At 33.9% G+C, this 12,048-nt stretch overlaps 2 protein-coding genes and 1 pseudogene across 7 annotated transcripts; all 3 read right to left on the bottom strand.

The window, feature by feature from the left end:
- Nucleotides 1–25: 25 nt before the first annotated feature.
- Nucleotides 26–2,414, bottom strand: LOC124839604 (uncharacterized). 4 transcript variants are annotated; one of them, XM_047315478.2, is made up of 5 exons: nucleotides 2,316–2,414; nucleotides 2,026–2,206; nucleotides 1,139–1,274; nucleotides 992–1,042; nucleotides 26–874 (listed from the first exon to the last, which is right to left on the bottom strand). In XM_047315478.2, exons 3-5 carry the CDS (start codon nucleotides 1,174–1,176, stop codon nucleotides 223–225), a joined length of 741 nt encoding a protein of 246 aa, XP_047171434.1. In that variant the 5' UTR covers nucleotides 1,177–1,274; nucleotides 2,026–2,206; nucleotides 2,316–2,414; the 3' UTR covers nucleotides 26–222. The 4 variants fall into 4 exon arrangements, with proteins under 4 accessions (XP_047171434.1, XP_047171435.1, XP_047171436.1 ...); XM_047315479.2 differs by lacking the exon at nucleotides 992–1,042; XM_047315480.2 differs by lacking the exons at nucleotides 992–1,042; nucleotides 1,139–1,274.
- A 284-nt stretch (nucleotides 2,415–2,698) lies between these two features.
- LOC124839611 (pentatricopeptide repeat-containing protein At2g44880 pseudogene) lies at nucleotides 2,699–5,094 on the bottom strand (annotated as a pseudogene).
- A 1,217-nt stretch (nucleotides 5,095–6,311) lies between these two features.
- Nucleotides 6,312–10,457, bottom strand: LOC124839606 (ranBP2-type zinc finger protein At1g67325-like). Of its 3 annotated transcripts, none has more exons than XM_088112097.1 (7): nucleotides 10,346–10,457; nucleotides 10,165–10,210; nucleotides 9,085–9,218; nucleotides 8,601–8,802; nucleotides 7,492–7,581; nucleotides 6,944–7,050; nucleotides 6,312–6,605 (listed from the first exon to the last, which is right to left on the bottom strand). In XM_088112097.1, the coding sequence occupies exons 1-7, from the start codon at nucleotides 10,358–10,360 to the stop codon at nucleotides 6,471–6,473; spliced, it is 729 nt and encodes a 242-aa protein (XP_087968223.1). In that variant the 5' UTR covers nucleotides 10,361–10,457; the 3' UTR covers nucleotides 6,312–6,470. The 3 variants fall into 3 exon arrangements, with proteins under 3 accessions (XP_087968223.1, XP_047171438.1, XP_087968224.1); XM_047315482.2 differs by having other exon boundaries at nucleotides 9,106–9,218; nucleotides 10,346–10,456; XM_088112098.1 differs by lacking the exon at nucleotides 7,492–7,581.
- Between the last annotated feature and the right edge of the window lie 1,591 nt (nucleotides 10,458–12,048).

Below are 12,048 nucleotides of genomic sequence, written 5' to 3'. Positions count from 1 at the left end.
TAACAGAAAAAGTCGTAACACTGTATGAATAAATTATTATTTTAAATATTTATACCGTTAATAACTTAAAAATTTATACTCCAATATATTAAGATGAAAGAAGAAATTAAATATGAAAAGATTATGCAAATATGGTGTAATTAAAGTCATTAACATAGTAAGCGATAAAAGTGTTTCATACATGAATAAAACAAACATAGTAATGAATTATAAACAAAAGGGTCAAACACTCCCCATCATCATCTCAATTAGCTTATTCCAACGAAGATTTGGAGGCAAACCCATCAGCCGTTTGGTATAGACAGGATTTGTGCAGAGAAAATCATAATAATGTTCCATAATAGATTCTTCTTGTATGTTCATGCCAGCTAGCATCTCCCATACGTCACTTTCTGAGTATTGGAAAGTTGACCTGCGACGCATAATATAATTTTGCTTCTCAATAATATCATTTTGCTCCTCAATGGCACTTCCCAGTCGTTCCATTATGGATAATATTTTTTCAAAATGAGAGTTACTCGATCTCAGAACATTCATTAACTCGTCTAGTTTTGTAATGAGCTTCTCGAACTGGGAGTCCATCAAATCAACCATTGGTGCTTTTCGTTTTGAGCCTCGTGATGTCGAAGTCTCACACGATGGAATAGATGTCACAGGTTGAGTAGGCCCAGGACTATGCTCATCCATACCTGATGGTGATAGTGAAGTCGAATAAGTACCTCTTTCATAGAAAGGTGACTCTGGTATGTACTCCATTTGATAATTAAGATCAACCTCTAACTTTTGTTGCTGGTGTTGACGTTGTTCTTGACGTGTTGCGCACACACTACCACCTGTTGCTCGACCCCATAATTCCTCCATGAGATCGTAGTGTCTAATGAAATGAATTAAATATAGTTCAGGACGTAGTACATTATTGAATAATAATATAAAAGTGAAAGTTTCATTTTTCGAATTTACAAGATGTTCAAAGGAAACAACAAAGATATACTTTCTGGTCTGAAGATGCGATGTTGTTTGATCAACTGAAACTCTGGTGTATCTAAATGCAGAAAGTTGATTTAATGAGCTAACACACATATTCTACAGTATAGCAGATACTCTTCATTCTTTATACTCACAAACAGAGTAAATTTACCTTAATGGAAGTGAAGATATTGATGAGAATTTTCTCATGCTATACCATACTTGCTGCCTTAGTAGACCTGCATACTCTCAGTCCCTTTGGTTACTAAAGCATTGTATCTACATATTATTCTCCCTCTATGCCTTTCCTGCTACCCCTTGGAATCGTTAGAACTTTTCATGCTCTATCACATTCACAGTTGGAAAGTTTTGATGAATCACTGATTACACTAGAATACCACACTTAACATCAGTAGATATTTTGTTTGTGAAAAATAGTTGAACCTCTTAAAACTTTGAATTAAGTACTTACTGTGTTAGTGTTGCTCATATCCTTGTCATGGATGGTAAAGGATAGGAAAAAATGTTATGTTTTAGGATACTAATAACATTTTAATTTTTTTTATTTTATTCTCAATCGCTGCTCTCTTTGTCCATCCCCTATTTCAATTTCCACACCATTCCAACGTACCTATCAAATAAAATCACCTAAATACAAACTACACAAAACTAAGAAAATGTCTCTATTCATTACCTTCCCATTGCTTCACCCAATATCCAGTAGTTACACATTTAAAATTTCAGATTTCATTCAATTGAGGCGTTATAACCCTATTAAGGAGTTTCAAGTAGAAAATAATAATGTGCGATTTCTCATGTTTTGGGTCATCAATTGCCAAAATCAGATGCGAAAGTCGTGCCTTTCAGTTCAAGGTTTTCTGCAATTCATGAATTATTTTTCTAAAACAAAAAACAGAATATAGCAGTTCAAGGATCAATTCCAAAAACCTGAAATAAAATACAATTTTTTAACCTAATACACCACACTGATTTTGAAATTTGTTTACGCATTTTCACATACTTGCGGAAGTAATGAGAGAGAAGGAAGAATAGACTAACCGAAGAGACACCAAACCTCTGGTGTTGGATCCTTGAGCAAAGACTACGGATACCGAATCGGTGGAACGAAAAGGCAACCGTAGTCCTGGAAGACGCACGGCACACCGGAAGGAGGAAGACACACTATCGAAGGCAAGAAGCACTAGAGTTCTGGAAAAGTTGATTTTCTAGGGCACCAATTCTAAGAGAAGAAGACATGAAGGAAGAAATACAAATGTACGAAAGGTCATAAAAGATTAAAGAGGGAAGGTGAAAAAGAAATGGAGGGAAAAAAAATTAAAAAACACTACCTGTTCTAATTGGCGGGAAATGACACCAAGTACTTCTCAGGATAGAAATCTTCCTCTGCCGCATGTTTCTTCTGGAGGTTAGTATAACCTCTCTTAAATAAATAAATAAATATATATATATATATATATATATATATATATATATATATATATATATATATATATATATATATATATATATATAGGTTGGTTAGGTTAAGAGGTCTCAATATAATGATTTCAAGAAGATTTGAACCTCCACACTGCATCACATTTTGAATCTCATGTGTCTATCATCTCACCATCCAGAGATATTGAGAGTCAATTATATTCATAAATAATATTTTAATTTGTTGAGAAATCAAATTAAAATATTAAAACTTAAATAAAATAATTAAAAAAAATTAAGTAAAAAGGTTACAGTTCATATTAACACGTTCATCATTTTTATTTCTTTCTCTTTTCATCCCATCAAGAGAAAAAAAAATTTAAGATATTCTATAGAAGAAAAATCAAATACTAGTTTAACGTAATTAATCAGTGGTCGCTAATGCTTATCATTTAGATATCTTCTGCTTTTATGTTCTAAAGAAAATTAGAAACTGTTCAGGTTAAGAGTTTATTATTTATTATTAATTATTAATTTTTATGATTCATAAATCTAACATCCTTCCTTTAAACCCTTTATATAATAAGTTTCCCTAATATCTTTCGGGTTGTCTTCAGTAATTCCTTGCAGAACACCATTTACTTGAGTCAGCAGCCTGATTCTAAATGGAGAACAAATTATGAAAGGACAGAAATACACATATTGTGTCTCTTTCAGTTTTCATTTACTTCCTTTTGACCTCTCCTTTCAGCTTTCTGTGTTTCCATTGTCAACAGACTATTTCAACTTTCATGTGCTTGCTTAACTGCGCCAAGGTTAACGGAATAGCCTCCAAATGTGAATGTCAGTAATCACCAGCCACAAACTCTCTAAAGCTTACATCCACCTCAATAACACTACAAGCAACCTCTTTACTTGTTCCTCTTTTCTTCTTCACTTGTTTAACACCCTCCACATCTATCCACCTTTGCTCTGTAGCATACATGTTTCTCAACATCACATAGTTTCCCGCAACATCCTCCTCCATTTTCACCACCTCTTTAAGCACTCTCTCTGCCCTCGATACATCATTGAAGTAAACACAAGCAAAGAGAAAAGAACTCAGTATTATCCCGTTAGCATCATAAGGCATGGTTTGAATTAATTTTTCAGCCTCATCCAAGCATCCAGCTCTTCCTAGAAGCTCAACCACACAACCATAATGCTCAATCTCAGGCACAATTCCAAATCTCTCCATTTCTTTGAACCATATTCTTCCTTCCTCCACCAAACCACAATGGTTGCAGGCAGATAGTACACTAATCATAGTTACCTCATTTGGTCCAAACCCTTCTCCCATCATCCTTGCAAACTCCTCCAATGCTTCCTTGGCACAGCCATTGACTGCAAAGCCATTTATCAAAGCATTCCACGAAGCCGTTTCCCTCTCGGTCATCTCCTCAAAAACCAATTTCGCTTTCATAATTTCTCCACATTTTGCATACATATCAATCAAAGCAGTGCCAAACACGAGCAGTCCTATCAAACTTCTTCCTTTGGGCAAACCTGTGAATCCAACCCCCCAAATCCAAAGCACCCAAATCAGCCACAGCGGGAAGAACACACAGAACAATTACATCATTTGGCTCCACCAACCCGTCTGCATCTCACTAAACAACTCCAACGCTTCACGAGGCCTTCTATTCTGGCAATAGCCTCCAATCATGGCATTCCAAGTGAACAAATTCTTATTCGACATAACGTCAAACATCAACCTAGCATTTTCAACATCACCATTACCACAATACCCAGAAATCATACTAGTCCAAGAAACCACGTTCCTCTCCTCCATCTCATCAAACAACTCCCTCGCCAAACCCATACATCCCATCTTTACATACCCATCAATCATTGCATTGAAAGAAACAACGTCCCGATCTCCCATCTCATCGAAAAGCCTCCTAGCCTCACCCATATCCCCACACCTCGCATACCCCACAATAACTGCGGTCCACGAAACCCTGCTTTTTACAGACATTTCATCAAACACTTTCTTGGCACTATCTAAAATCCCAAACTTCACGTACATATCCACCAAAGCAGTAGACACGTACAAATCAAAGCAAAGCCCGTTTCTTAAAACCAACCCGTGAAGCTGCGGACCCTCGCGCCTGGCCACACGAGCCGAGCAACCCTTCACGAGCGCGGTGAAGGTGTACACATCAGGCGTAAAAGGCGGTGTTTTGCGGCGAAGGTCTCGGAAGAGAGTAAAGGGCTCGGAAAACTGGCGACCCGCGAAGTGAGTAGCGATCATGGAGTTGCAGAGGAAGGTGTCGTGGGTGCGGACGAGGTCGAATAAGCTGCGCGCGAGTTGTACGAGCGGGTGATGGCGCGTAGGAGAGATGGCGGCAAGGGAGGCGCATGTGGTGATGAAAGCAGTGAGGAGGTTGAGGTTGTCGTGGAAAGAGTGTCGGAGCATGAATACATGGATTTGAAGAGTGATAACGCTCTTTGTCTTGCTTTGAAGAAAGTGTTGTCTTGCTTTGAAGAAAGTGTTGTCTTGCTTTGAAGAAAGTGTAAGCATCTTCTCTCCGCGTTGCTCCATACGATTCTTTGTTGAGGTTGGAATTCCTCTACCATTACTCTTCCTTCTTCTTCTTCCTCGACTCTTCCATTTTGCATGTTAAAAACAAATATTAAGCCTTTTATATGTTAAAATTATGTCACTATGAAATGTCATCATATGCTAATAATCAATGTTTGGCTATGAATACTCATCTAAAAAGATCAAAACAATCTTAAAACTTGAAAACCTGAATTTGTGTAATTAAAAATAATAATAAACCAAAATAGTTCAATCAAAATAAAATATTACTAACACCTTAATCCGAATTTTGATGCAATATTTCTATAACTTTTAATGAAAATATTCTGTTGGTTGATTCTTTATATTATAGAGCTTATTAATTAGGAAGGAGGAATGGAAATATAAAAAAGTTATATACCTTTTCATCCGGGATTAATTTGTGTTACACTTTTCATCTATGTTAATGGTTAATCGAAAGTCTTAGACCACTTTTCTGTGTTGGTTAAAATTTCAGTTTTATATTTCTTCTATCAAATTTGAAATTTTAGATAATTGAAAATGAAATTTTGGGCTAAGTTTGAAGACATTTATCTTACACTTATGAAGTCTTATCCTACAAGAAATTATTTTGAATACTAATGCATTTCAATTATAAAAAATAAGTAATTATTATAATGATCAATTTATAAATTAAAAATTAGTTATTGATAATTAAAATAGTTTTAAAAAATTATAATTAATTTTTAAATTGGTAATTAAAATAATTTTTATTATAAATTGTTTTCTTGTCATTAATATTAGTTATTAAAATTTTGACTACTAAAATGATTGGTCTTTAATTATAAAATTAATTTCTAAATTGGTTTTTAAACATATTTTTAGTCACTCATCATTATTTAAAAGTTTTATTGTAATGTTAAAATCAATCTTAAAATGGTAAAAAGATTGTTGAAAATGACATTGGAAATTGTAATGAAACGTGCATCTTTTACTTCTTAGGTAGTTTCCTTGTATTGAAACGAGTTAAAGTACAACATAGTTTTTATGTTTTTAAAAACCAGGATGGATTATTGTTGTTTTAGGTTAATTCCACTTTCAAATATGTGATTTATTCACGGATCCTATGAGGATGGAATGCAACCACAATACTAATAAAATGTTATTTTATTAACATAAACAAATTACTTTAAGATTAAAACATAAGTTTCTAACCAGAACCAAATTCTGTAAAAGACCAGAAAACGTTACTGAATTCAATTAAAGACAAAATTTTTAGAACCCTAATATTATTTTCATGCCATCATATGCTACCTCTTCTGGTATCCTAAACTATCATATTAAATGAACAGAAAAAGAATTGTAATCAATAATCAAGGCAAAATTATCTGTACGGAAATCATCCCTTATAAAGCTAGTGCTATCCAACTTCATCTTCATTCAAAAGTAACTGTTCTTTACAAAAGGAGACAAATGCACTGAAATCTCTATTTACATGATGACTCTAGACAGAAACCTTTTTATCAGTTCTACAGTCTTTGCGGTTGCATACATTTCGAAATGGATAGTTGAGGTTACCGCACTTTTCACAAGTCCAACTACCTTCAGGAATAACTGTTGAACTTGGTTTGTTTGAGCTCTTCAACAAAACATGAAATAGACCAGCATGTAATGTTAAAATCCATCGTGACAAAGTGACATATAATAAAGACTGTTTACAGAGTTAAAATTAAGGAGTTCAGCAGAAAATTCACCAAAACTAACAAGTAAAACTGGAAGGGGAAAACATTACTATTAGAAATCATGTTTTGATATGGTTTATCCATATAACAGTTCCATTACAAGTATTCAAGCTTGTAAATGCAGTGCAGATCAAAGCTTGATCTAAAAAAAAAAAGAACTGTATGTGCAATATCCATTCATGATTCATGCAACAAGGTGATTATCAGAGAATTGCAACAGATGAAAAACACTTACGGGTCTGGCAGCTCCACAATGTTTGATGTTGCAAGTGGTTCTAAAGGCAAAGTTAACATTCTCACAATTTGGACAAATCCAGTCCCCTTCAGATAAACCATCTGGCCCTGTAAAGACATTTTTTTTTTTCATTTTAAGACTGTTAAGATGTAATCTTAGGACAAACTTCATACAAATGCAAAATAAAACATCCTCTGATTGCCTCAGCTGCTCAATTGTGTCAGAGGCGTTATGACAGAGATTAGATCATCAAAGTTGTCAGTTTAGTATGGACCAAAAGGCCAAACTCTATATAAACAATCACGTATAAGTCTTGAGATGAATTGACACATGAAACAGGATGAAAACAAAGACCCCATGATAAGCTAAGTTAACAAGAATCACCGATTGCAACTTTTCACAAACCAGAAAATTAGTAAATATTGTTCAAAAAACATTGAGAGTTTTAAAGTATTCATAGATTAAACAAATAATTCAATGTTGGAAAACAAGGACATCACAAATATTGTATATAAATATGATCAAGTAGTAATAGATCCTGAAAATACCTCCTCGGCGTTTTCGAGATGCAAAATGATCAGCTACTAAACATTCAGCCCATTGAGGACTTTGAAAGCCATATCCATAGCCATCAATACCTGATTCATTTGTAATTTGACTAACTAGAGTTGCAAAACAAAAGACATTGATGCATAATGAACTAAAAACCAAAATGAACCAGATATTTTTGTGATTTGAACTAGAACCAAAACACATCCTACATTTCAAAACTCGATAATATTATCAACCAATTTAAGATGATAAAATAAAAATTAGAGAATGAATAAGTAATCTTGAATGAGTAATCAAAACATAGTCACGTCCTAAGCATTGGCATTTTAAAGTATGAGAGAATAAAATAAAAATCTTGAATATGATTACATAAGAATGTTGTAAACAATTTTAGTCAGCACTTTAACAGAGTTAAACATTCAAACTAATTATAATTTTAGTATTCAAATTACTCATTCTACCTATCACAATATCACATCAAAATTTGTGGGCTATACATAGCTGCTTCATTTCTTACAGTGTTTAGTGCTTCATATCATAGTATTGATATTGATTTCAATTAAATGTGCTTAAGTATGACAAAAAATTCAATATACACTAAGAATGATGCAACAACACGCTTCAATATGAATTGGCAATTTTAAGGTTTCCACTTTCCATATAAAATGCAGGTATGAAATTACAAGATTTCGTAATCAACTACAATCGGTGCCACAAGTAAGATGTGTGTATCTAAACTGGAACATAGAATAAGTAATTATTTCATGGAAGCTTGCCTCAATTTGCAAATGTTTATTATTGCTAAATGTTTATTATTGCTTACTGAAACATTAACAGTTTTTCTTTGTTATCACATAATTATTGTCTCCCTCATCTTTTGAGGATCAATATCTACTACCAATTAACTTACTTACTCAGTATTCCATTCTTCTAGAATTCTAAACATTGATTACATTAAACTAAACTTTAGTATTTCAACTAATTTTGTCATATAATAAAGCAATGTTCTCTATAAAGGAACAAAGTTGTCCACAAACAAAGTTCTCAATAAGAAACAAATCCATTGCTTGAAAAGAAATAGCTGATACAATTATAGGAAGTGTACCTCCAAAGCTTCCAGGTGGGAACATGGGCAATGGACCATATGGTGCACCAGGCGTAGCATACAGACCATAATCATACTTCATACCAAGATGTGGTATCAAGGATCCAAACTGCCCAGGCATTCTGTATGATGGGGAAGGAATGGCAAATCCACCATAGTAGAAGGGATGATTGTTTCTATATGGACTTGTAATTAGGGCAGGCTGCACATCCAATCAATTAAAACATTAATCAAAATTAAATTTACCGGGCAATAATAAACAAAAAAGAAAGTATAAAAGGTTTTAAGTCACTTTGTTCACTTAGTATCAGTTAATTATAACCAAGAATAAGCCTGGTAGATATAATAAGTTTTTATTTTTTATATTTTGGCCCCTGGGGTCAATTTGTACACACATACACACCTAGTGCACACAAGTTTGCTCATTGGATAGTTTTTCAAATAAAATAAGCCATTGAACAAAATGGGAGAACATGAAGACAACCTTAAACAAGCCTGCACTCACCGGAGTTAGGGGTGGTCTTGGAGCACCACAACGTCCCTGATTGCAAACAGTTCTAAAAGAAAAGTTTAAGTTCCCACAATTAGGACAGGTCCAGTCTCCATCTTTTCGCGAAGCTGATTCCATAAAAGAAAAATCAACCAATTAACATCATAACCTCTAAAAATTTATATACTATAGCACTGCATTAAGATAAACAGGTAGGCTCATGCATCAGGTTATCTACGTAAAGAAGCAGTTCTAATGCACTACAGATAAGCTAAAAATAAGGTCTCTCCTATCCTCTGTCCACTCCATGGCAACAAATTAACTAGCATGGATGAACATGGATTTCATGGTTTAAACCAAAAACAAATCACATAAACTGGTTTATAGTTGTAAATTGTAATTGTTATTGCAATCTTTAAACACCATCGAATAAAAATGCAAGCCCTCTTATTGCAAATGTTTTCCCGTTATATATTGTTTGGAAGAGAATTTTGTTTCTCCCTTTTTTACCTCTCCCGTCAAAAAAAATTCCTCAAACATAAACAGCTTCTCTCCCAATCAATAAAACAACAGGGTCACAGGTTAGTTTTCTCTTGACTACCCTCAACCTCTAAACGAATAACATGATAAGAAGCACAACTTTTCTGAGACAGCCTATGATAGTGAATCTCTATAGAAGAATACAATTTTTCAATAGGAATTCATAAAAGAAGAAGACAAAGAGGTAAAATGATTTAAAGTTTTCGTAAGTTAAATTCAACTTATACACTTCCACCCTCAAGTGTCAACCTTATAGCCACAAACAGCTCTAAATACACTTATTTTCAGAACCACAGACAGCTCTAAATACACTGGCATGTTTAATCACATTGCATGCCTAATTAAAAACACATATTCACCCATAGATTAAAACCCATATGGCCCAGACTACAAAAGGGTAGATCAAATTCTTTTTCACATAGCCAAAAAACAATACCAAAACCATAACATTATTGCAACCCAGATAAAAAAAAATACATCAATAAAGAAAAAGAAACTACTTGTAGTGTGAGACTACAAAGATTAGGTTTTTACCGTCGTTGCGAATTCTTTTTGAGCTAAAGGAACCTCGGTTATCCTCCTGAGAGAGCAAGGATACACAATACCAGATAGTGATAAAAAAAACAGAAAAAAAAAACAGAAAAAAAAAAAACAAAAAGGTTTAGTGTGAATCGGGTAAATAAATAACACTGTTTAGGAATTTAAGCAAACCCACCTTTGTAGAAGACATTGGAACATAGAAAGACTAAGAAATTGTCAGAGAACAGAGACAGACAATACGAGAGAAGAAGACTGAACGGTTTCTTATAAATAAACAAAATATTTTTGTTATTATACGATAATTATTATGTTAAGTGTCATTGTATTATGCGTAGAATACTGTGTTCTACAAAGATTATTTGAAAAAAACTTATATACATGAAAATGCATTTAAAAATATTTTTTATCAATTTAAAAATATTTTCAGACTATTTATTATGAATGGCACTTCTTGGTATTATATACATTTTTATTAAAAATAAATATATTTATTATGATTTTACTATTTGAAATTTTGGTTGAATTCGATTTTGGCTTTTTAAATAAAGGCTTAATACCTCTTTTGGTCCCTCTTTATAAGGAAAATGTTGAAGTTCGTCCTACTTTTTTAAAAAAGTTCAATGTGTCCCAACTTGTGAAAAAAGTGTCCAATTAAATCCTTTTTGGTCACGGCGTTAAATATTTAACGATCCAGCTGAGAGCGTTGAGTGATATGTGCAACGTGGCTGTTTAGCTTCATAACGTGGCAGTAGTGACAGTGTTTTTCATAAAGTTTACGTGGCAGTGATTAAAAAATTCTGAGTTAGGATTTGGGTTGCAGAAATCGCGATTTGGGGATAAGCATTTTGAAGGAATTGGAAATCCAAATTGGGTATCACCCTCGTGGTATCACTTTCAAAATAAATAACACAGCTTGCGGCATCAACAACATGCAACTCAATTCGGAATAAAGGGCTTTCATTTGGATGTTTCTGATAACAAGAAGCTGCAACTCAATTAGGAAATTTCGGATACACTCTAAAGGCTGATTCGCCGGAACCCTTCGTCCGTTCACCAACAGGCCAGGGCAGTATTCTGTTCTTCTGAATTTAATCTGGTCCATGACGAGGAAACCTAATTTGCGGGCTTTGTTTTCTTTAGAGGACGAAGGGAAAAATTGCAGAGTGGAATAGGGTTAGTGAAGTTTAAATAGGGTTTTCGAGGCACATAAGCACTAGAAGAAGGCAATAATTGAAATTGATTTTGCTGGAATTGTGTTTTGGAGCTGCTGTGATGAGTTCGTGCTGAATTGGGCTATAATTCGTATAGCTCTAGTCCGACAGCATGGGTTACGATTCGGCTAGCCCCTCGCAGGATGGGAGGGACGAAGGTAAGTGTCTGCAATCAAAATTGGGGAATTGGCGACACAAGGAAGCTAGGATTTGGGAATTAGGGTTGCCACGCAGTCAGAGAAACTGTACACGTCATTAACTTTTGTCTAGGGTGGCAGTTGCACTGTTAAAATTTTGACGCGGTAACCAAAAAGGATTAAATTGGACACTTTTTTCACAAGTTGGGACCACATTGAACTTTTTAAAAAAAGGTAGGATAGACATGAACATTTCCCTTATAAAGAGGGACCAAAAGAGGTATTAAGTCTTAAATAAAAAACCCATACCTTATAATTTAAAAGCTATAATTTTATAGTTTGTTTAAGTAAATAATGACTTGAGAAAACATTTTAGTCTTTCAAAATTTGTATTTAAAAACCAAAAGAATTTTTTTAACTCATTATTTTTAACATAATCGAGACACCAAAATCAAATTCGACGCCATTCAAATTGGAGCTCATTTTCGTACCAAAAAAATTATGGAGCTATTATTTTATATTTTTATTAG

The sequence above is a fragment of the Vigna umbellata genome, chromosome 4, assembly GCF_029865625.1.
Source record: "Vigna umbellata cultivar VRB3 chromosome 4, Vumbellata_1.0, whole genome shotgun sequence".
Classification (NCBI taxonomy): domain Eukaryota; kingdom Viridiplantae; phylum Streptophyta; class Magnoliopsida; order Fabales; family Fabaceae; genus Vigna; species Vigna umbellata.
Note: the sequence above shows the minus strand (reverse complement) of the source record. Positions and strands in the feature narration are given on the sequence as shown.